General features: G+C 36.9%; 1 protein-coding gene across 1 annotated transcript in view; it reads right to left on the bottom strand.

Moving 5' to 3' along the window:
* The window catches only part of LOC141454080 (uncharacterized), a 59246-nt gene that overhangs the window by 16174 nt on the left and 17985 nt on the right, over nt 1-25087 (bottom strand). The window contains exon 2 of the mRNA XM_074127891.1: nt 223-333. Within this exon, the coding sequence (XP_073983992.1) occupies nt 223-333 (111 nt within the window). The remainder of the gene's footprint in view (nt 1-222; nt 334-25087) is intronic.

The raw sequence follows: 25087 nt of genomic DNA, 5'->3' as shown, positions 1-25087 counted from the left end.
CGTGAGATTACGAACTCGACTGATTGAATAATAAGTAGGACAATCAGTCGACTGGATTATACCACTCTCCACGGAAATTATTGTCTTATTCAAAGTACCTTGGGAACGGGTATTTCTCGTGGAAAACAAAAAATTATTCAAAATAGAAATCTGCACGAATGGTGGTAAGCCAAAGGAAAGGGAAAATAGAAAATGCACAAAAAAAAGCGAAGGAAAACTCACCCTGTCTGAACAATCAACATGCACTTTTCCACTGTCCAACAAACGTCGTATGCACCTCAAGTCTCCATTTACTGCAGCCATATGAAGCTTAACATCGGATGGTGTTTCCTTCTGTAACAGAAAATAATAACAAAAGTTAATAACAAAAGTGTTAGGTTAATTTTAAATAAGAATACTGTGGAGATGCTAGGCTCCATTCTAGTCTTGTTGTGCGAGATAAGCCCAGATGGTCCATTGCTACCACCCCAGAGATCAAAGTCGCTCAAGAGAACAGGATTTCCAAACGTAATCATACCTTAGGCAGAATTACGGCCATCAATCATGTAATTCTCCTCAACGTCGCACAATTGTTGGGTCCATCAATTGATAGACTTAAATGGCGTTTTAGAAGGATTCATAATTACTAATGAAAGCTTTTAATCCTTATTATCCCAAGAAAATGATTTGAATTAAAGTTCTATGCAACCATTAGATTAGAAAAGCGGGACGGAACCTAAGGCCCCACGTCACCGCAGCCAAAAGAGGCGTATTGTGGCAGCTCCCTTTTGGATCTAGTAGACGTAACCTCCTCTACTAAAGAGGTTAAGGGACTTTCCTTACTAGTTCTTTTTGCGCTACTATCTCCTTTGGTCTCAAAAGATCCAAAGGTTTCATAGCGCAACCGCTCGACGATGAGAGGCCGTTTCCTCCTCATCCTGATCACAATCCTGGCACAACGATTCCCCGAGCTAATAAGCCCCTCCTCCTTGTACAGATGGACTATACCCTATGTGTACTGTGTAAAATGTATTGGGGTTGTAACAGTATATGTTGCTCACGTTCATGTTGTTAGACTGGGGATACCCGCAGGGACGCCAAGTACCCTGAAGAAGTGGCTAATCCACTTCCCCCCTACGGGAAGTATGCAACCATAGTAACTGGTTTACAAAAAACAAAACAAAACCTGTATTCGATTTCTGGTAGCCCTGTAGAATAAGTACCAAATTTGAATTTTCAGCGAATTTAGTTTCTGAGTTTTACTGGCCATACCATATGACACGCTTCAACACTTTTCCTTATCTGGGTACCACATATCTTGTATTTCCGTTGAAATGTACGATCGTACCACTTCCGGAGAAATAGAAGGTAGAAAAAGGCAACTTTTTATAAAACCTATAATTTTATTTACAACACCGAATCCACGTACAATTTTTTTTTAAAAAGAAAAAGTCAGTTCATGCTCACTAAAACAATGAGGGAACCTCCAAGAAAATGCTGACCATACAAAGATTTTAATCTGATAAGAGTGAAAACATAGAAAATCCGCAACAACAACAGAACGCGATAAGTATAATGGATAAATTGGTTTATATAAACCGATTCAGAACTAACCAATAAAAATGCTTTGTAAAGAATTAAGTTTTTAGGAGGGGATTAAATTAGATGTTGCAATTCCCCCTCCTTGGGGGGGGGGAATAAGAGGGACTTAATAAAAGTCCAAAATACATGAATTTTTACCATATTTTGTAATACGTTCTCCTAATAAAGCTACATAATGGTTGCTGTTAAAAAAGCGATATAATGAAGTAAGTTAGGAGCTTGCATGGAGGGTATTACTGGGAATTCAGGATCACGACTCCTGGCTGCTTAGCAGTATGCGGCTATAAGAATGCTGAGATCCTGCTACATGTCTGTTCACAGACACACGATCATCCCAATCTGTTAGCAATCATTTTCTGTTTTTTTTTTTTGCTGGCACATAATTGCATACTAGTTTTTTGATTTAACACATTTTACACCGAGATATATACATCTTGATTTTTGCTTTTCGTAATTGTAGTTTTTTTTTTTTCCATTTCCTCTCGCTGGTACATGGTATAGATATAGTACTCGGGAACTTAGGACCGGAAGTAGGCTATTAACTTTTCTTTTTTTCTGTCTAAAGTTCACTTCTTTCTGAATCCAGCTTTTGGAATCTAATTATGAATATCTTTTTTCTTTTTTAACAAGTAGAAAAGAAGGATTGCAAGTTGCCACACAATCGAACAGGATGAAAAAGGTATCCTATATTTACAGGATTGAGTCAGCTTTATTATTTGATATAAAAGAAATATTAGTTCCTAATTAATTCCAAGGACTAGCCCGGGGAATGAGCAGTACAACCAAACCAGACTGCTTCCTCCTCAAGGAGGTATTTATTGCGATCTATGCTAATTCAATGAGATCACCCCACAGAAGCAGGTTACCTCATTCATGTAGATCGCTTTCTATCTCTTTCTAGATATATATAACTTACATATACATCAGATTTACATTGGTCAGGTTGAGATCAGTAAACAGTAAATAGTACAAGGATCAAAAAATAATAAACAAATAAAGCCAATCATCATTTCAATGATGTCATCGTTCTATAAATGGAAACGTCATCCAGATTCCAACCTATCAAATAGCCAAGCCTATCAAGCGAAGTCTTTTTTCAATGGACTGTCGGCCTACAGGTTCTCTCATAACCGGCAACAATGTTTATTTATTTTTTTAGACACTTTTTAAGCTGTAGTGTTCATTCAAGTTTTAGAAGTGTACAGGGTTGTTGTTCATGAAAGTGCACTTCAATGTGGGTGCAAGAGGAAATTGGTTACTCCAAAAAGAGAAAGTAAGCATTTACTTTATAAATTACATAAATAAGAATACAAAATTGTTATCTTAGTAAATAAAAAAATGCACATGTTTACAAACAAAGTGAATTTATTATACACATGCATTATCGTCTAGTATATTGACACGCGTGGGCAGTGGTAACGCTGCGAGCAAACGGCGAAAGCAGATAGGCGATGCAGTTCTGTGTGGGTGAGCGCACTATAGCACATTAGAAGAATGCCTGCAGGCTATAGTGTAATTATTATTGCTTTTAACTATATAATCTAGGGGGGCCATTGTCTGGGGTGATTGGCTGTACGTGGTACATGAATACGTCTAACGTTATTTCTTATTTATTTATTTATTTTTATTGTCCTACGTATTATGGCCAAGAGACAATGATTTGCAAATGACTATGGATGACACATAAACAAACACGTGACAAAGAAAGTCCTGTACTTTCATATAAGGCCCCCGCATTTCTATCTAATCCTGGAAAATGTGTGCGTTAAAAACCGGATAGAACTTGGTGTTAGGATATTCCAGGAGAAGTGGAAGAAATTTCTCCAAGGATATTGTCTAGTTCTGGATAACAGGGATAAAGGTTATTACAAGTAATAGATCCAAAATATAATAATTCTTCTCGTACTAGTAAATATAATAATAATCTTATAGTTTTAAGGACTATATGTTCTATACTTACATTATATACTTAAATTACATGCAAAATTATTATATACAACTATTAACTATAGACAACGAAATAAAATACGTTGTAAATGTAAATGGAGAACTAGTGAAGGAAGAATCAATTTGGAGTTGAGAAGTTACCTTTGGTTACCCTCCACTACTACGCGTTATCTCCATCGATGTCACTTAGTAACTCTTACTATGATAATGGAAGCGAACCACGCCTTGTAATAGGGCTAAACTTAGTAACCAAGTTTTGAGAGAGAGCTTCCCGCATATTATCCTCTCCAAGCCTTTACCATTATCAAGTGTACATAAACAGTCCTCAAGTATCTCATTAAGTATGCAACTGGTACCAACAATCTAGAGCCCAACTGGCTGGTTGAATAATGAACGATGTGGCGGCCCATAAAGGTAAAAGCTGTTAACAATTAGAATTAGCCACTATGTGACTGACGTCTTCAAATAGGTATGGTAGAGGAGTCATCATCCTTAATGTGGTTACGTCATTACTTCCGCCACTAAGGAGCGTATCAGACGTTTTACATACTTAAAGAATGAATGGCGTGCACACAGCTGACTGAATCAGTCATTTTATAACACGTATTGAGGTTACATGAATCCAAAAAACCCAAGGTTTTGTTTTCTTTTGTGGTATGGTGAATTCTAGCTCAAAAACAGAAACTAAATTCGCATAAAAAGCTCAAAATAAACTAAATATCACGTGAGCACCATTGGTTATATTTAAAAAAAATTAATTTAATTGATTTTTAGAGGGTTTCGAAAATAAGGGATATCTATTACTCGAAATTCCACCCACTTTACCCTCCACAAATCGTAATGTGAGGTTATGACTCCAACAACACTAGTTTACAGAAATTTCGAAGAATATTTGCCACCTGTATTATGCGAATTAATTGGAGTACAAGAAACTGGAGTAGGCCAGCGGGAACGGTATGAAGATTTGTTCCACACAGCAGGGACTAAGGTAATCCTCATCTTGCTGAGAGGTGGGCAAAGGATTTAGGTGGAAAAGGGGTTTTGAGAATTAGGAAGAAAGAATATGGCATTAAAGAGTGGAATGTCTTACTGTTGTCTTGGGCTGAAGAACGGTTAACACAGGTGTGTCTGTATCCAATGTATAGAGGCTCCTCAGACGGAGGAGAGATGCGGGGGAGGGAATGGTTATCCCAGGTTCCCTCTCATCCCGAAGGCTTTCTTGAATAGCCTCGATAGTTACTAGGTGTTGGAGCCGCATATGCACTGGGAGGATCACAGCAGCGGCCACTTCTCGCTCTAACCTGAACTTCGGGAAAGCCTAGCTATTTTCCAGCTATTGGTTAAGAACATAACACTACCTGGAACTCCCTTTTGGGATGGTCTTCTTCAGAATATTCAAGAAGGCCATTGGAGCGGAAACAGCATCAGAGACCTTCAGAGAGTAGTTATCTCCAACTACCGGCTGCAACTACTCTTCCTCCAACTTCTCCTAGGCGACCTAGCAATACTGGGAACACCGCAGATCCAAATACAGGTACCAGCGGAGAATTCCCCCTTCGAAAAGTCTTCGCGAGACACATTTTAGACTTACCAAGAAGTAAAATCACAAGATTTCGATCGAGTTACAACATCAGAGATTATATAATACCTCACACAAGCAATTTATTGATTAAAACCCATTAATAAATCTATTTCCTTTACCGTCTTTTAAGTCAACATAATGACTTGCCTGTTAAAATTACTTTTTCATTAATTAATTTTTATCATTTCTTTTAATTAATTTTTAGTTTAATTCCTCTATTTTTTAATTAGTTATTCTGTCGCTCTAATTGATGTTATTGCCTTTAACTATTTTTACGTTCAATTTCCGCCTTTAATCGGTCAACAGTACGCTAAAAAAATCATTATTACTAAGAAAAGAAAAAAAGATAGTCTTTTAATTACAAATATATAATACAAATATTTTCCTTATTTAGTTCAATTACATAATACATAAAAAAAGCTCTGGTGAAACTAAAATAAAGTAAATGTAGCTTAGACATTTAATGTAAAGGAAATTAAGACTGACTCATAAGGGAAGAAGGATTAGCTGAGGGGTTAGCGAATACTGGTTTCCAGCACGGAGTTCATAGGTTCGATTCCAGCTACTGGCCTCCTTAGATTTTATCTTTCTAGGAGCTTCTTACAGCTCATTGAACAGGTGATGGGAACGGTTATCTGTATCGAGAGAACACGGTCTGGAGAACGAAGACTGTACCAAGACCTGCAAAGGCTCTTAGTGAGCTGGCACTTAATTAACTTGTTAGTAAAAAAAAAAAGGTGTAAAACAATTAATTTAATAATTAACAATTATAAAATTCTTTTATATTAGTTCTGTATCCTGATCGCAACGTGTCCCCTTACTAGCTGTAAGAGAACGGATACAGTTGAACAAAAAAGTTTTAAGAAATGATTATTTCCTTTACATAGTTCATACTAACTGACGGACAAAGTGTTCCGCCTCGCGGAAACAGAACTAGCTGAACCGTGACGTACATTCCTGTTTAAAAAATATAATCTATATAAAGGCACATAATCCAAATTAGAGTAAATTTCTTTATAGTCTGCGAGAACTTCAATTTCACCTTCAAAATCTTGTTACAGAGAAAGGATAACTTAATTGTTATTTCTTCTAGAGATAATGGTTTAATTATAGTTTCTTATAATAATTATAACGTCTAGATTTTTAATTTTTTTTAACAAGAAATTAAATAATTCTTGACTCTAATATTTAAACAATATTAAATGTCAAGCAATAAAATTAAAAATGTAATCTTGACACACTTAACTATCAAAGACAGCTAACCGAGGTAGATCCAATGTCCAGAGTGGGTATCGTGTTTAAAGTGCAGGAGAAAGGAACCGGATATGTTAGCTAGCTTTAAACACATATCCAATGCATAAGGCAGCTGTTCTTGTAAATAACATAAGAGTTTGGTAAATCCTTAAAAATAATTGTTTCCGGTCAGTGTCAGGATGTGTAGTCACCAGTTTTATGAATGCATTCCTTGAATTAGAACCGTCAAAGGATTTCTTTTTTTTTTAAAGTCATAAATGATCGGGTTTAGAGTTTAGACCCGGATATGACTTAACTACAACCTAAATCCTGTTTCAGCTACCGACAAAGGCAATCTTTTTTCCTTACATCCCTTTAGAAAGCCCATCCTCAGAACAACTAACTTCCCTATCCTCTGAAAATGTTCCTTAATCCGTGTATTTCTAGACAAACAGATACTATTTTAGCCCATATTTTCTCAACGATACATAGGGTGTGTACGGAGGAGTAGTCGAAACTTCGGGAGGTGTTTCAGCAGCTCAAATGCATCGAAAAATATTCTATTCACTTTGGCCCGATTCTCAATAGTGTCCAAGATATTTGCATTTTTAACTTTTCCGTCGATATTCGCGTTAAAATTTCATTGTTATAAGAATCGTTTTGAGGCTCTGTACCAAGAAAATTTATAGGAAATTTAATGCTCTTTCGTTTGGAATAAGCAGATTTGTTGTAGGATAAAGGATAGAAAAGTTATGGCCGTTTTTATGGTGTAAAACGCGAATATCGACGGAAAAGTTAAAAATGCAAATATCTTGGACACTATTGAGAATCGGGCCAAAGTGAAGAGAATATTTTTCGTTGCATTTGAGCTGCTGAATCACCTCCCGAAGTTTCGACCTCTCCTCCGTATACACCCTGTATACACCATTGAAACTATTAACCCTGACCTTATAAATTATCAGCTGACTAGCATTAAAAACTATTTTTAGGCTGGGCTATAAATTATTTGTAAAAAGGAAATAAGCGGAGGTCTAATAAATTCTAAGACTAGTTTTAGTGAATAGAATATTTAAGGTAAAAAAAAATAGATTTGAAAGAATTAAAACGAGGCTGAAAAGGTTTAACCTTCGAAGCAATTAGCTTGGAATTGAAATTAGAAAGAGAGAGGGGAGAGAGCGAGATCTGTGGTCCAATATTATGCAGATTAATGGCTCTGGCACAACTGACCCTAAAACAAGCCGGACTAAACTGGTGACCTTTTGGATCGACGAAGAAGAACATCTTCAAACTCTCCTAAATGGAAAGTAAATACCATCATATAATAAACACATAAACAAGAGAGCGGTAGATGTTGATCTTTGGGGATGCTGTTAGCATACAATCTTATCTATAAAATAAAGCGGTAAAAAAAAAAAAATTTGATCAGATTCAAAACTTTTTCTAACTTATTACCACCTATAAACTGCAATTAGATTGTAATAACATTTTGGAATGCATCCAGCCTCCAGCAAAAAGAATTTGGGAGCGATTGATCAACATGTATGTTACAACTTGTTGCATCCCTTACTGAGCCACTAGCAAGGACACACCTCTTCCATAAAGGGCTCAACCCCAGAGGCCCCTGTTCAAGAATTTGGTGACAACAGCTACCCTAAATCTAGTCTCTCACTTTAGCCCACTTAGGATTCACAGCTGTCCCAAGAAATCGAACAACCATCTCTAGGATAAAACATCCTAAGCTCCCCTCCCGTGTCAACCTATTCTGGAACTTACGCTCCTGACACCCTAAACATTCTCTTCATAAGATGGTTAGGTGTTAACTTCTATTATCACCCAAAGGCTTTGGGGTAGCGTAGGGTTTCCCACAAATGATAATAATAATAATTAAGGGAAGGGTTTAGAGCTCCAGTGGTACAGCCCGTTCCAAAACGTGGAGATTGTGGGTTCAAATCCAGCTATTGGCTCTTAGATTTTCTCTCTCTTTGTAGGAGCTTCTGGCAGTTCACTGTCCGGTGATAAGACAGTGTTGTTAACTACTAGAGCCCTCTGTCCGGAGGGCTTACAATTCAATTGAAAAATATAGCTCTGCACGCCAATGATCTCCGGATGTTAATGCGACTTAAAAAATGATAATAATTAAAGCGGTACATTTGACAAAAATAATTTATAATATGAAAAAATCTTTCTGCCAACAAAAGATACGAGAATTTTGCACCGTTTTGCCCGAATTGTTGATGCGAATGAGTCCAAAAAAACGACTTTTTGAATTTGCATTTAAACTTGAACAAATTCCCTTTTAGAAATATTTTTAAGACAAAGTTAAAGATTTTTGAAACAAAAAATGCTTGAAACTGGTTAGTTCCGTTAAACAAAAGTCAAACAATGACGCTGATTACTGAATAATTTATTTCTTTAATTGCTTTTCCTGTTTTTTTTTTTAGCATTTAAGCCAGCGTAGAAGACCAGTTTAAGCTAAAGCTTATGTCATAAGTATGATTTATTCAGTAACCTCAACGTAAATGCTGCGTAAATGAAACTTTAAGTGGATTATAGGGAACCAAAAAAAGGTCTTAACCGTACTAATCCGTGGGTGAATTACTTCCGCTAACACATGTGCACTCTGCAGTATAAATAATTACCTAACCGAGAGAACATAAAAGCACTAGTGAAATAAACAGCTGACTTACAAAGCTCACAGCTGGTTGCATAAGGGCTAAAGTTGCTCTAGAACAATAACGCCCTTTAATGTTTTCATTTCAACGCCCATAATAATATTTGAGAGGTACGCTAAAAATATATATATACAACAATAACATGGCTATAAAACATTGTGTAATTAGAATAGAAGAAAACGAAGTGTGAATAGTTTCGTACGCAATAACCGCAGATCTCCACAATAGCTGAGTGGTTATAGACAATGTACCGCAATGCTAAGATGTATTGCGGGTCTGGGTTCGATTCCTGAACTTGTATTAGTGAAAAAAAAAGAAAAAAAAAGTGAGTTAATTATACAGCCGTCTCATGCTTTAAAAATGTTAGTTTCGAATCACACTTACAACGTCAGGTTTGTCCAGGGAGGATTGGTTTAATTATGGGTTCATCAGGCGTGATACTAGACAGCAACTTCAGGAGTTACATGAATGGTTCTAAAACGGATGGAAGACTGGCGTAAAGGTCTTTTTTGAGACAGGAAATCTTTTGATAATGTCCCTTGGTGAATGGGTAACTGTCTTCCAATTTGAAGTTTTGTCGAGACAATGATATCTTTAGAGTGAAATGTATAATATTGAAGTCATCTGCCTTTTTAGTACAATTTCAAAGTTACAAGACAATTTAATTGCGTAAACTGCGTAAGAGAAGATCATGTGTTTGTTCTGAGCTGAAGATGTCTGTCCTGATGCCTGGCCTAAACTGCCGATTGTTGGTCCAGACAGAGGTAATTCTAAGATGATTCTGTGTCAGTCATGAGTTACATCTTGTTGCATCCGTTACTGGGCCACTCGGAAGGACACACCTCTTCCATAAAGGGTTGAGCGACCCCAGAGGCTCCTGTTCCAGAATTTGTGTAATAGAGAAGTTAACACATAGCCATCTTATGAAGAGATTCTTTAGGGTGTCAGGAGCCTAGATTGTAGATTGTATTAAAAGGGCGGTTCCACCAAAAAGGGGGAAGGAACGCAGGCAATCCAAAATGCCCATTATTTCCCGTCCACCCCTCATCTCATGAGAGACGCTGGGGGACTTCTAGACCAACAAATCCGGCTAAAGGTTGCCAGAAGCTAATATAATAAACCAATAAAGTAATAACAGGACACTAGGGAGCATGGCAACTCAATCGCCACAGTGCACTGGAATAAATCTAGAATGTTCTGGTAAAGATTACCAGATGCCACAATCTCCGGTAGAGAGACATTTGACCTTCCGAAGACGAGAAATCTAGTTTTAGAACAAAACGGAGTCTTAGAAAGTCAGGAGCCTAAGTTCCATGATATTGGGCAGAAGGAAGAGGTTGACGCTACTAGGAAGCTTAAGATGTTTTATTCTAGAGATGGTTGTTCGATTTCTTGGGGACAGCTGTGAATTCTAGGTGGGCTAAAGTGAGAGACTAGATTTAGGGTAGCTGTTGTCACTAATAAATAGGGTTCCATTTAATTCGTATCACCCTTCAAGGTAATGTTTACAAAGTAAAAACACTTTTTTTTTTTAAAGGAACCTTAAGTACATTACAAAAAACACCCACAAAATCTGCCTCAGAAGGGTCGAAATGGTTGCCGCCACAAGTACACGTGGAACCGTCAGTATCAGGCCGTGTGGCTTAGCATCTTTAAATAACCGTCTGGATTAATGAGCTGTTTTAGTTGGATTCTGTTTTATACCAGAACACAACTGGTGGTACCTCTCCACGCTTCTTTTTATCTGTTTAAAAGTTTAACAGCCAAGTCCGGGAATAACACGTGCGCTAGGTTTACTTTAACAGCTACTTTAGAACTCTCTCGGCAACAGTTTGTTTATTTGACTAGTGGTTAAAGAAGTGTTTTTGTTCTTTATTTAACTTCGCACGGATATCCGGGAGCATTACTTTTATTTTTAATTTTTTTTTAAAGTTTTACTATTTAATTAAAACACGTCTGTATGTACCATTCTGTCTTTCACTTAATTTTAAGAATTGTTCATGATTTAAATAAAACTAATATTTGGCAAGTTGTTGTAAAAAAAATATAGTGGCTGATAAATTGGAGAAAATTAAAATTGGTTGGCGAAAGAGGATTTTCTGGCAACGGAAAGTGGCGGTATCCCAACTTACTGCTCTCCGGAGTTTTCTAGGACAATCTGGATGGTTACCAGAATGTTTATGGGTAATTTATTGTTTCTAGGACACCCTAGGAATCTTTTTTGTGGAATGAAATTAGAGTGGAGGGTTTGAGTTGTGTTTAGCGGTCCCTAAATGTCTGCTCTTTCTTTCTGGAACTACAGCAGAGAACCAGAATCTGGGGAGGTGCTGTAGCCTAAACTGTTCCATTAGGATTAGTGGAGGAGGGATCACAACAGATCTAAATTGAGGGGTAACAGGGGACAGAATATCTCTTCCAAGAGAAGCAGAGTGGAGTTATCAGAGTTTTTCCGGAATAACTGGATGTCGCCAGAGATTGGTTATCCACAACCACTAACTCCTCGCTTTATCTTGGGACTTCCTAGAGATCCTGGAGAGCCAACCAGATTAGTGACCAATTATTGGGAGGAAATGTACCTCCACCTAGAATTCTTTTGTTGTAAAGGCAATGGAGAAGAAATCCCTGGAGCCAACTCCAGGGATCGATTTACTAACTTATTCCTTCTTCTCCTTCTCCCAGAACTTATAAGCGTGTCTTATACTGGAAATAGTAATTATTTAAAATAGAAAGCTGCACTCCAAAAGTAAGTTTCAATTTTAAAGCTTTCAAAAGAAACTCATAACCTAAGTATAACCTCCTAAAAATTTAGCAACAACAAAGCTTAATCTAAGTTTTGAGACATAAACAAAAGGAATTAGCTTTGGTTGGCAACTGTTCAAGATTTTAGAGCCAAAACATGTGGTAGAGCCCCCCACACAAATATGCGGAGAGTAAAGTGTAACAGCACTACTTTGATCTGAAATTGTGAAATCTATAATTACACTACACACACAGAAAATTAGATCAACTAGACAGCATCAAGGTTAAACAATGACCTTAATTTGTTTTGTTTTACACTTTTTTTGATAAATTAAATATATATTTTTATATATTCAGCACGTTTAATCCAATTATATTTTATAAAAACGGATATCCGCTCCTGCATCTCGATTTACTTTCATTTTACCCAAGAGACGCGTGAAACATAGTGTTGGGACCCCGTACTTTTCTTTATAAAATAAAATTAGATCTTCGGAGAACTGCAACAAGAGAGAAAGTCTTGCGAGTCACCACAGTGAGAAGATAATGACGTCATGTGCGAGAGATTATGGAATGTCCGTCTGTCTGTACATAGAATATACTGCCATAAGACACGTATTGTTTGTACAGCATATATTTGTAATACACGCTGTTATGTCTTGTCGGTTTGTATGTTTAATATCATCAACATTATCATTTTTTTTTTTTTTTTTTTTTTTTTTTATGCTGATTGATAGGTCTAACCTCACGTATTGTTCTCACCTTACAGCGAATATCTCACGGTCATCTGAGATCTAGTCAACGGTGAAAGAGATATTGTAAAAATAAAAATTTCCCATTCTAAATAAAAAACATGATAAACTAATGGAATGACCTCTGATGGCACTGTACTATTTAATGACCTTGTATGTTTCTTTGAGAACTATAGTTAATAGTCTATTAAAATAGATTTAAAATATTAGAATCAATATTAATGGGGCACTATTGAGTGAAAAATTGAAGGAAGCTGTCTTTTAATGCGCCCTTTTTAGTGCTAGATATTATACAAATTAGGGCGCCACGATAGCCGAGCGGTTAGAGGCTAGACCCGCAAAGCTAAGATGTATTGCGGTACCAGGCTATATTCCCCCGGTCTACACCTTTAATGGTTAATATGAGAAATTTGCAGTAAAGTATGTTTGCTAGTCGCCACGGTAGCCGAGCGGTTAGAGGCTAGACCCGCAAAGCTAAGAAATATTGCGGCACCAGGCTATATTCCCCAGTCTATACGTTTAATGGTTAATATGAGAAATTTGCAGTTAAGTATGTTTGCTAGTCGCCACGGTAGCCGAGCGGTTAGAGGCTAGACCCGCAAAGCTAAGATGTATTGCGGTACTAGGCTATATTCCCCCGGTCTACACCTTTAATGGTTAATATGAGAAATTTGCAGTAAAGTATGTTTGCTAGTCGCCACGGTAGCCGAGCGGTTAGAGGCTAGACCCGCAAAGCTAAGATGTATTGCGGTACTAGGCTATATTCCCTCGGTCTACACCTTTAATGGTTAATATGAGAAATTTGCAGTTAAGTATGTTTGCTACTCGCCACGGTAGCCGAGCGGTTAGAGGCTAGACCCGCAAAGCTAAGATGTATTGCGGTACTAGGCTATATTCCCCCGGTCTATACCTTTAATGGTTTAATATGAGAAATATCCTATGGGAAGTACCGATTTACTTTCAGCGTACCTATCACACTTTTTCTTACGTATTTCTCTTATTCCTTTGATTTATTTTTTCCAGACATAAAATCTCGCAAAGCAAATTTAGCATAAATTACCAAAAACCCAAGTAATGGCCAATTTTGTTGGTTTACATTTAACAATAATAATCAAAATTAGATTAAATTCTTAACCTAAATAAATAACTAAAAGAATCCCAAACTAACAAAAACAAGTTAAACACAAGTGAAAGTAACGGGGCGAACCAAACAACTATAAAGCAGTCAAAGGATACCACACTGGCTACCTTGATCACGGCCACCAAAATTCTAGATAGCACACTAAAAGATTATGTACGTATGTACGTGTGTATAGATTATAATGAAGTGATCGATTGTAAAATTTACTTAAAGTTGGAATCTGGGGCCGGAAATTACGTAATTACTAATATATACGTATATTGTATTTTTTCAAACTGTACTATTTATTTTGGTGTTCATGTAATTGCCAATGTATGTAATTGTATGGGGGGGATACCTGGAAATTAAGTGAAACTAAATAAATACAGGGGGCTTGAAGTTGTTGCAGAGCTTTAAAAGGGGGGGAATGTTGTTAGAATTAATACATACTTATGGTACGTGTAAGTTGATGTGGATATTGATCTACATTTTACATGTACATATTAATTTTTTTTTTTTTTTTCTTGTTTGTAATCAATTTGATCCGATGCACTTGATTGATTTAGTTTGAAAGCTCAACTTTCTAAGTGCATGGACTTTTTTTTTTAAGCGTGAATTTGACTAACTTTTAATTTTAGGTGGAATCAACAAAGCCTAATAAGGGGGGATCAGTTTGTGTAGAGATTCCCTGAAGATGAAGAAGTTCAATTCTTCTTGATGTCCCACAATGACTGGACCCTAGCCTAACATCACCGAACTTGACAAAGACAAATCTAAAAACATGTAGCCTAAAAAAATAGTACTCGTAAGCTCAACTTGCACAGACGTTTGTAGTGAATCGTTACCTCCTTCAAAAGTTAATTTATGACGTAGGGAGTTTGTAAAACCTGGAAGGTGGGACATCAGTGACATCATTGAAGGCTCCTGCATTGCTGGAGTGGCAGCAAGATTATAAAGAGAGTGGACAGTATTTTTTTTGAACCCAGTCAAGTTGCAGCATTCAAGGTTTCTGCCTTACAGGGTTTTTTGAATTGAAGACCTAATTGAACTTGCTCAAAGTTGTATGAAGCTTCCTCAGGTAGGGAAGAGGGGCCACATTTGAACAGAATTTACATTTTCTGTTTACAGAGTGCACCAGAATCGAATTATTGAACCTTTTTATTTTGTTTTCTACAACTTTCAAGTCTTCTGTAACAGATCTATATCAATAAACAGTTGTGGTGCTTTACATACATATCTATATTTTTTTTAATTTCGTAAAACTTTCATGTAAAATGTTAATATCTGCCCCACTGGTTGGGGTACCTTTGAACACAATATAAAATAGAAAGAAATAATATTACTTTACTCTGAATCTACCTTCTATCAGTTATTTCTCTCGACTACTACATTACTTTCTCCTTTAAACCACTCTGAAATCTAGTTCAAAAATCAAGAATGACTCAGTTCCGGAATGTTGTACCCTAAGTGGTGATGGGTTTAGGGAAGTTTGAACCAAATATTCGGGTTTGTTGCGCTTCTTAATGTAGTAGCTTCGGACCACTTTCCCCTTCTCTGCGATTAAACAGAAAAAAAAGTCCCAAACTTGCAGTGGTCGGTAGGGCGGCACATTCTAACTGGTGATGTTGAAATGTGGTGTGCCCCTCTCCTTCCATAAAAGAAAATATAATATCCAACACTTTTTTTGCAAGCAAATAGACTTTTGTAAATACTAGATTTAAAAATACGAATTCCAAATGTTAAATATGGACTAACAATACCTTACACCTTGTCCACTACAATCATCACAATACACTTCCCAAAGCTGCAACAACAATTTTTACCCTTCCACTTAACAAAAATATAGTATTCCTCAATTCTGGACTTCACCGAACAATGAAAACGGAAGGGAAACTCTGTCAATTATACACAACAGGTCTACCACAACATCTGGAGAAAATTACCAATCATGAATGTGTTTAAATATTTGGCGAGAAATTAAAACTGTTCAAAGGTGCCCCACTCTCCCCAACTTGAAGATGACCTAGTCCCCTAGGTCGAAAGCTCGGCATAATAAAGTTTATCATGACTGCTAAACTGGCATTTATCTTTTTCATCCTAATAAAAGTACAAGTTACAAGTTCCAGAATCACAGTAATAGAAACTAGTAGGAGGTAGCAACATCTTTTCTATTTCCCCCCTAAAAAAAACAAAAATTAAATGCACGTAAATTACAGCCGTAAACAGATCCTAATAACAAGCACGATAATTGATTGATTGAACCGGTTGCTTTTAACCAAGCGGAAGTCTCTTTGATAGAATGCACACATCGCCAAACAGAAACTGCGCTACCAGTCCAGGACGAGGTGGTTGTAGTGTTCGTCGAGAAGTTATAGCTATGTGTGTGTCTGTTAAGTCTATTTAAGGAAACCTGCCTCTAACGTCTCAATAGATCCATCCTTAACATTTACCAGTGTTCCGACTCTATTATATTATTAACTCTCAGCTGTTTTTTTCCATCTTCTTTTATCTTCAACCACTGCCTTCAGTATAGATTGCTTTAATCAGTAATGATTGCTTATATATATTTAGGTATATGAAATTATTTTAAGCACCATTCAATCATTCTCGCACAGTATTGGAATTAAGAGCAATATTATTCTTGGTGATCTGTGGGTAGTCTAGTACAGTTTAGATTACAATTTAGCACGTATCGAGTTTCTCGGACACTGTACCCAAAATGGGGCTTAACGTGTCCCTTGTAGTTCCCTTAAGAGGGACAAAACTCTCCCCTTTTTTGTCATCAGACCAACCAATTTTTTTTTTTTTTTTTTGTATTATCTTCACTGCATCTAAAAGAATCGAGAGTGCTCATATCGAAAACTATGGAATACATCGATATAAGATGCCGTTTCTTCTCCGTATTATCACAGCATCCATCGAGTTACAAGAAAAATAAGAAAAAACAAAGCGGAACTCCCGACAATTTTCTTGAAAATCGTCCTCGTTATTAACTTAAAGCTTTAAGCTACTAATTAACATATTAAGATCCATTATTTGAAATATTCTTAGGGAAACAGTGCTTCTGGTGAGGGGAGAGAAAATGCGACAGATTAAGCATTGCATTAAAATGCGCCCTTAAATGCAATATATTTTGATCAAACACTCATTTATATGGGCATTTTCCAGGTTTTTAAAAGAATTTTGGAAAAATCTACAAATAGATTTTATAAATTTTCTCGAATAGGACACAAAAAAATGTTCATGAACTTGGAATTCTTGGGGGGGGGGAAAAAAAGCTCACTATTTTTTTTAAACTTAACTCAGCTTAAGTTGACCTTATTGGGGACGTAACTATTTGATCAACAAAGGCGTTGTCCTCCCAAGAGGCTGAGCCCACCCTGAGCCTCGTATTTTACGATTAAAGGAAACCAAAACGTTCAATAATTATACTAAAGGCTTCAACTGTGTGTAGCCTTTTGCACTTGCGCAGATCTTCACTCCTGCGTACGTCTTTTTGAATGGGTAAAATTACTATAAATGCAAATGTTCTGCGCTGCTGTCTTCAGACGGAAAATTCGTTTGTAAAGTAGTGACTCAGCGCTTCCTAGTTTCCTTTCAGGGTACAAATTATTGTTATTACCTGAGAAATGTCGTCAATGATAGATATATATATATATAGAATATTGATGGAAAATGAAAATTACTTTTTTACTAAATTATTACAGTATTTGTGTTTGGCAGACACCTTAGTATTAATTGAAAATGAAAATTTAATGGCTACTTTAATAGAATCTCCGTCTCTTTCTTCATTAATTAATGAAATTAATCCTTAATTAAAAGATTTACTCGTAATCACTCTTAACGGAAACTTGATTGGAAAATTTACACGTCATTTCCAAAATCAGGTATCAGGTTTGTTTTGTAGGTACATAGAATTTCCTGTACTCGTATTTCAGTCAAGAAATTGAAATGTAAAATTAAAATTTTAATTAAATTTAATTAATAATTAATAAAAAAGTTTCTCCACAGTTTGGCGTTCCCCCCCAAAACTTGTTCTCAGGATTATAGAAAAAAAGGAAATCTCAATAAAAGGGGGGGGGCCCTTAATGATTTAGAAGGAATCTATTGTTTGTGGAGTTACACACACTATTATAACTTGGAATAAGTTGTGTGGTAACAGCCAAGCACGCATAATAGTTGATAGTTTTTACAACAATAGCAAGAAGAATGTTCACCATCGAGGACATGGTGAAAATGATTAACTGAGAAAGCTGATATAAAGATGAATAGAGGTTGTGAATACGTGAATCTGGCCAAGATTTTCCCAGAGTGGTACAGTTTGGAGGCTGAAGTATAGAGAGAGACCTTGGATTCGTTTTAGCCTACTTCTCTTCACTACTGGAGTGACCTATTTTTTTGTTTTTTGGATTCACCCGTAATAATCCTGTTTTTTTTTTTGGTAGGATGAGAAGTAACTGTTACAGTGGGTTGAAATGTACGTAGACAGAATGTCTTAACAGGAAAACAGAGACGAACGGTTTAAAAATGTGGGACAAATCAACTATTGATGAGATAATCGTTGCTTTTTAAGTAATTATTGCAATTGACAAGAGCTTGAGACAATGGCAAAACACTTGCAGCTGCATTTAGAAGAATGAAATGAAGAAACGAGAAAGTGAATTTGTACTTTGAAAGGAATTCAGTCCAAAGAGAAGAACTAACAGAAACTAACAATACAAATTAAACTGAACAGTAAAAAGGGAACAAAACTGTCTTGGAGATCATGCTGCGAACAAAACTGGTGTTCTAGGACTCTGTGACTGGGTGGGAATTTCTGTAAGTCATGCATTTTGTAAATATGGTTTTTTAGCTCTACGCTCGCTTAACGTGATGTGCTTCAACGTATTCAGCACAAATATCAGAGTGGATAAGCACGTTTTATGTGTTTATAGGATTTTAAAAAAAAAGGATGGGAAACGTTCACGTGACTCTGCTACATTCTTACATATAGACAGACATACAGGCGATGTGTTACGGTTTGCAGCTTTATCTATAATCCCTAATCAGGAACGGAGCATTCAAAAGAAAACAAACCGGAACTAGGCTTACTGTGCTTCTAACAAAAAAAAAAAAAAAAGCATCCTTCAAAAACACAGGGAGGATTCAAGCTAGAATTTGGACTCCAGGATGCAGGAATCCAGAATTTTTGTATGCATACATCAAGAAGGTAGAAGACTGTATCTAATTCTTTTTGTGGTTTCCCCCAGGTGACACTGACAGAAATTTAGAGCTATTGGGGAGTTACGTGTCTCCCTGTGGATTTGCTAATCAGAGTCTTTCCTCCCAATTTATGAATTCTTTTTCGAGTGTTTGGGGGCTGCCAATGATGATGGTACATGATGTTAAGCTGTGGAAACAGCGAGATTCCTAAAAGCGGAACCACCTTAAACACAAAGATTTGCTTTCAAAACACTCTCTCTCTGGCACTAAGCATGAGACCTCTTGCGTCTAAATATATGCTTTTTTAGCCCTTCAAATCTAAGTCTGTAACAAAGGGGTTTAGAAGAAGCCATGGGTACAAGTAACTGCAATTAATCCTGCAGGGTCGTTACACCATTTTTTTTTTTTGAAAGAGATTAATCAACAATTTACGCACAATAGGACACGCCTAGATCTTTTCTAGTTAATACTCTACCATCAACGATTTTCACAGGACTAGTTCTCAAATACTCTTTGCGTCATCGTCACGTATTCCATTGACAACTTTCAACATCATCCAGCAAATCATGAAAAAAGTTCTTGACGTCCCAGAAGGTCAAGACAGGCCGTCACAAGCATGAGAACCCAGTGGATCAATTAGTCAATCAATCAATAAAATTGATTCAACGAGTTAACAAGTAATGCTCCGAGGTACACGACTAGATCTTTACTAGTTAATGGCCGGTGTTGTCCATCAACGATCTTCACAGGAATAGTTCTTAAATACTCTTAGCGTTATCGTGACGTTTTTCATCGCCACCTTCAACATCATCCTTCAGCAAATCATGAAAAAATTCTTGAAGTCCCAGATGGTGAACACCATTGACGTAGTCCATTGACAACTTTCAACATCTTCCAGCAAGTTATGAAAAAATTCTTGAAGTCCCAGATGGTCAACACCGGGCCGTCACAAGCATCGGATCACCCTCTCTGATGTAAAGCAGTGAACCCAATGGAACAATCAATAAAATTGATTCAACAACAAGTTAACACGTAATGCTCCGAGGTAAATAAACAAATAACCATCTATCTTTGCCTAGCTGACACGTCGACAGTCAAATGCATCGTTGATTTCTGATAGCCAATCAACTTTTTTCTTCTTTTTTTATTGTGGCGATCTTCTCCTTGTAGATTGCGAAATGCAATTTATGGGACATTTCTCCATTAACCCCCCACTAATAACCCCCTACAATTACCACAAATACTGAATCAACAAAACTTCCCTTATTTCAAATCAAAGGATGGTTTCTACATATTTATGTAAAAACTTATCATTAAGGCAAGTTCTCACAATAAAGTAAAATGGATTCTCCTCATCCCATTTCATCAAAAGTATTAAAAATAAACCTGTTCGGACAGGTAGAGAAAAATAACGGACAAAAAGACAGTAAAAGAAAGAAATTATTGAAGAAAGAGGGAACACTCCTCGTTCTTTTTTCTCTCCACCTTTTATTTTTTTACATCCGCCTCCAGTTGACACATCATTCACTAGTTTACTTTCTTTTTTTTTGTTCCCTTCAAAAGACTAAAAAGACTAAACAGGTAGAAACCTTTAAGTATGTATATACTATAAAGATGTTACAACAGGTTTCTTTATTATTAGCTTATATGGAAATTTAAAATAATATTTTGCTTTTTTCTTTTTTTTTTCACAGATCCTGAAAATAAATTCTTTCGCTCGCTGTCTTGGACTAGATTCAAGTCTGGTGATGATATCATTGGGGTCAGCCAGAACCGATCTAAATTACTGTTAAATGATAGCTTTACTTATTTTTAATGACGTCCTCCAAAATTGCCGCAAATCATGTATTATTAGTTCTAATCGAATTATTTTCTATGGAAATTAACAACCTGATTATTATAAATACGAGGGTCGTTTGAAAAGTCCGTGCAAAGTCAGAGAGATAGCACCACTGGCGCGTATCGAGGTTATGTTTAGTTAGTAGCATCTCTTGGAAGAACACACACCAAGTTTCAGCCAGATCGGTCTATTTCTTTGTGTTTGGCATTCGTTTGAATCGAGGAAGTCGAGTGATTTTCAAAAAATGGACGAAAAAGAATTTCGTGTGTTGATTAAACACTACTTTATGAAAGGCAAAACGCCTCAGGAGACTAAAGAGAAGCTTGATAAACATTATGGTGACTCTGCACCTTCGATTAGAACAGTTCCAAAATTTTCGGAGTGGCCATATGGGCACAAGTGACGCTGAACGTTCTGGACGCCCTGTTGAGGTTACTACTCCAGAAATCATTGATAAAATCCATGATATGGTGATGGATGACAGAAGAGTGAAGGTGCGTGAGATTGCTAGTGCTGTGGGCATCTCGAATGAACGGGTACATAATATTTTGCATCAACATTTGGACATGACAAAGCTATCCACAAGATGGGTGCCGCGATTGATCACGCTTGACCAAAAACGAAATCGTGTGAAGTGTTGCAAGGACGGTTTGCAGGTGTTCCAGAAGAATCCGCAGGACTTTAAGCGTCGTTTCGATACATGGATACATCACTACACTCCTGAGACCAAAGAACAATCTAATCAATGGGTTACCAAGGGGGAATCTGCGCCAAAAAAGGCGAAGACCGTTCCTTCGGCCGGAAAGATTATGGCGACTGTCTTTTGGGATTCGCAAGGAATAATCCTCATCGACTATCTGAAAAAGAGTAAAACTATTACAGGTGCATATTATTCATCGTTATTGGACCGTTTGAAAACCGAGCTGCAAGAAAAACGCCCACGATTGGCCCACAAAAAAGTCCTTTTCCATCACGACAACGCACCAGCTCACACCTCAGCAGTTGTGGTCGCAAAATTAATGGAAATAGGGTTCCAACTCGTTTCACATCCCCCCTATTCTCCAGACTTGGCTCCCTCGGACTACTATTTGTTCCCCAATATGAAGAAATGGCTGGCGGGAAAAAGATTTTATTCAAACGAGGAGGTGATTGCAGAAACGAATGGTTATTTTTCAGACTTGGACAAATCCTATTATTCGGAAGGGATCAACAAACTAGAGCAGCGTTGGACGAAGTGTATAAGCCTAAAAGGAGACTATGTTGAAAAATAAAAAAGGTTTACCCCCAAAAATTAAGTAGTTTTTATTTTTGCACGGACTTTTCAAACGACCCTCGTACAAGAAGTCCTTTGCCTAACATGGGCTGGATTAAGAAGAGAATCATGATGAATTGAATCATGATGAAGAGAATCATGAATCGCCATGATGATTGCAGAGAAGTCGCGTGTAAAGAACCAATTTAAAATTGGTCTGTCAGTTGTATGGGATTCATTCTTTTACAAAGTAATGGCTTATTTTATTCAGGCAAGTCTTTTAACGTTCAACCATCGAATTAAAAAGATCTTAGTTATCTGAATTGATGTAGAATTTAAAAGTTGTAATTAATGTTTTTTTTTTGGTGGGGAGGGGAGGCAAAATGGAAGTATAAAGAACGTCTTGAAAAACAGGTATATCCGGTGCAAATAAAATTTCGGAAAAAAAAATTTAACACATTCCGCTCTCTTGCACCTAGACAAACGATTGACATGGAATCCCCCCCCAGACTAGACTGAAAAGACAAGAAACTAACCCAATACTACAAAACTTCTCGGCCAGACTACTTGACAAACGTTCGAAACTTAACCTTAACATAACAAAAGACTCTTATAATCTACTTGTTACTGCGACCTATTTGGCCATACGGCCATCGAAGTATGGGGGGATCGACTAAACCTTTCCAACTCACTACGCCTCCCAGACATTACAGTCCAAAAATACTTCAGAAAACTACTATATTTCTAACCTCAACATTCATAATGACGAATATATAGGCTTCGTGACCGTTAAATTATATTAAACTAAGGATTCAAGATTGGCGAGGAATCGGTCCAAAATAAAAAACAACAACTCGTCTTTTTTTGCCAACGTTTCGACAAATATATTGTCTTCTTCAGGGTGTGGCTATGCGGGTTGGTTGAGTTACAGTTTTTCTTGACGTTTTTATTTGACCGATTCCTCGCCAATCTTGAATCCTTAATATTCATAATGACCTTAAAATCCCTTTCATTAACTAACTGACTAAAACTAAGTTTCTTAAAATTGCATTCCATTACAAGCAGCTCATCCTAACCCTTTAATTGAACACTTATCTTCTTCCACATTACCAGATAATCCTTCATGGAGAACGCAGGCTCATATTTAAAATTCATGTAGCTAAAAATATTTTACTTTTAACATCTTGTACTACATTCAAAAATCCTACCTCCCATCATCTTGAACCAAACTCCTATACCAACTGTACTGCACCTAGACAAACGGTTGACATGGAATCCCCCAGACTAGACTGGAAAAGACAAGAAACTAACTCAATACTACAAAACTTCTCGGCCAGACTAGGTGACAAACGATCTAAACCCAACCTACAAAACAAAATACTCTTATATTTATTGTTACAGCGATCTATTTGGTCATACGGCATCGAAGTATGGAGGATCGACTAAACGTTCCAATTCTTTACGCATTCAAACTTTACAGAAACTATGTTAACGCTCCATTCTATATTTCTAACCTCACCATTCATAATCACCTCAAAATCTCTTTCATTACACAAATCTTGCTAACACTCGTTTTCTTAAAATTTCATTCCTTTACAGCAGCTCATCCTAACCCTCTCATAGAACACCTATCTTCCTCCACATTACCAGGTAATCCTCCAAGGAGATTGAAGAGAAGATGGCCCCCGCGATCTACACTCCTCATAAGAGCCAGTATAGAGCAAGAGCACGAAAATGGAGTGTCACCACTGGGTGCCTTCTTCAATCTTCATTCACGACATTATATTACATCATCAACAACCGTTGCAGTCGCAAATTTCAATAAAAGATTTAAATAAAACAGTCTGCAATATACGTAATAAGACAATGCCTACGAAATAAGACAGCAAATAAATGTTTAACGGAACATTATTGAAAGTAAATCGCCTCTAGTCATGAAAACAGCGATAATAATAATAATAAATTGATTTTACGGTCTATCGCCGGGACCAGCATCATCAGAGTACAAGTTTACAATCGATTACAATGAACCAGGAAAAAAGAGAAGGGGGATAAAACAAGATAAAAGAAGGTTGTGAGAGGGGATAGCACAAGTTATGTGCGAGCAAAAAGGTCAGGGGTTAAAATTTAAACGGTAGCTTTGGTACTGATGTCACAACTTATAAATTTCTTAGTAGATTCTGTAAATGGGGCTAATATTTTATTAAAATTGCATCAATTAAAACATTTTTTTTAGTGCGTGCTATAAATATTGCCTTAGACATTTTTTTGCAAAAAAAAAAGAATGCCCGAAAGTTGGCTGTTCCGTTTCCTCCCAAGCCCTCGCCGCCAAAATAAGGTGACCTTATTTCTCCCCTGAACAGGTGATTCTAAATCAATGAGAAATTTCCAAATTATTTTTTTACCTGTTCAGGAGCTTCAGGTAGCCGAATTTCCTATAATTCCTTCTTCGCCATTTTCCTATTCAATGTATCTCCCTCGAGCTGGCATTGGGCTCCACCCACTTCCGGTCTCTTTCCCAAGATCTTGGACCATACTTAAGCTACAAGTTCTTTAAATGCGCAGCTTCTAAGAAACGTCAAAGCTGTTTATTTCTTAATCATTCCCATCCACTGGAGGCAATTCCAAAAGGTAGGTGCTGGCAGTCAAGGGTAACCACTCCTGCTATCTATAGCTACTTCTATTTAGCCCTTTCTTTCACATATCTTATTAATGTAAAATAACCGCTCGGTACTCGAATAACTTGTTATTTTTATTCTTGTGACAGCCATACTCATAGCCAACAGTTTAAAAGTAGCAACAATAACAGGAACCAAAATACACGTATGAGACTATTACACACACACAGACAGAAAAACACCGGAAATCAAAACCATAAAAAAAAAATCACTCTAGTCAAAGTGAATGTATGAATATTCAAGATATTACTGTGTTCCTGGACACGTGCCCAATCTTCTTAAGTTTCTAGAAGTGTTGACACTCGACACATGTCTTAGTTCAGACCAATAATATTGTTGGACACTTGTTTGCTCTTATTTGCCACAGAGAAGGTTAACAGAGTTCATCGCGCACTCTATATTTATACACAGATTTATACGCACGATGACACTAATTTATCTTTGGTCTATTTCTGATAAGACATGACAAACTCTGGGGCTATTTATCTA

The sequence above is a fragment of the Rhodnius prolixus genome, unplaced genomic scaffold (assembly GCF_049639745.1).
Source record: "Rhodnius prolixus isolate KJV_2025 unplaced genomic scaffold, Rpr scaffold_9, whole genome shotgun sequence".
NCBI classification, from domain to species: Eukaryota; Metazoa; Arthropoda; class Insecta; order Hemiptera; family Reduviidae; genus Rhodnius; species Rhodnius prolixus.
Note: the sequence above shows the minus strand (reverse complement) of the source record. Positions and strands in the feature narration are given on the sequence as shown.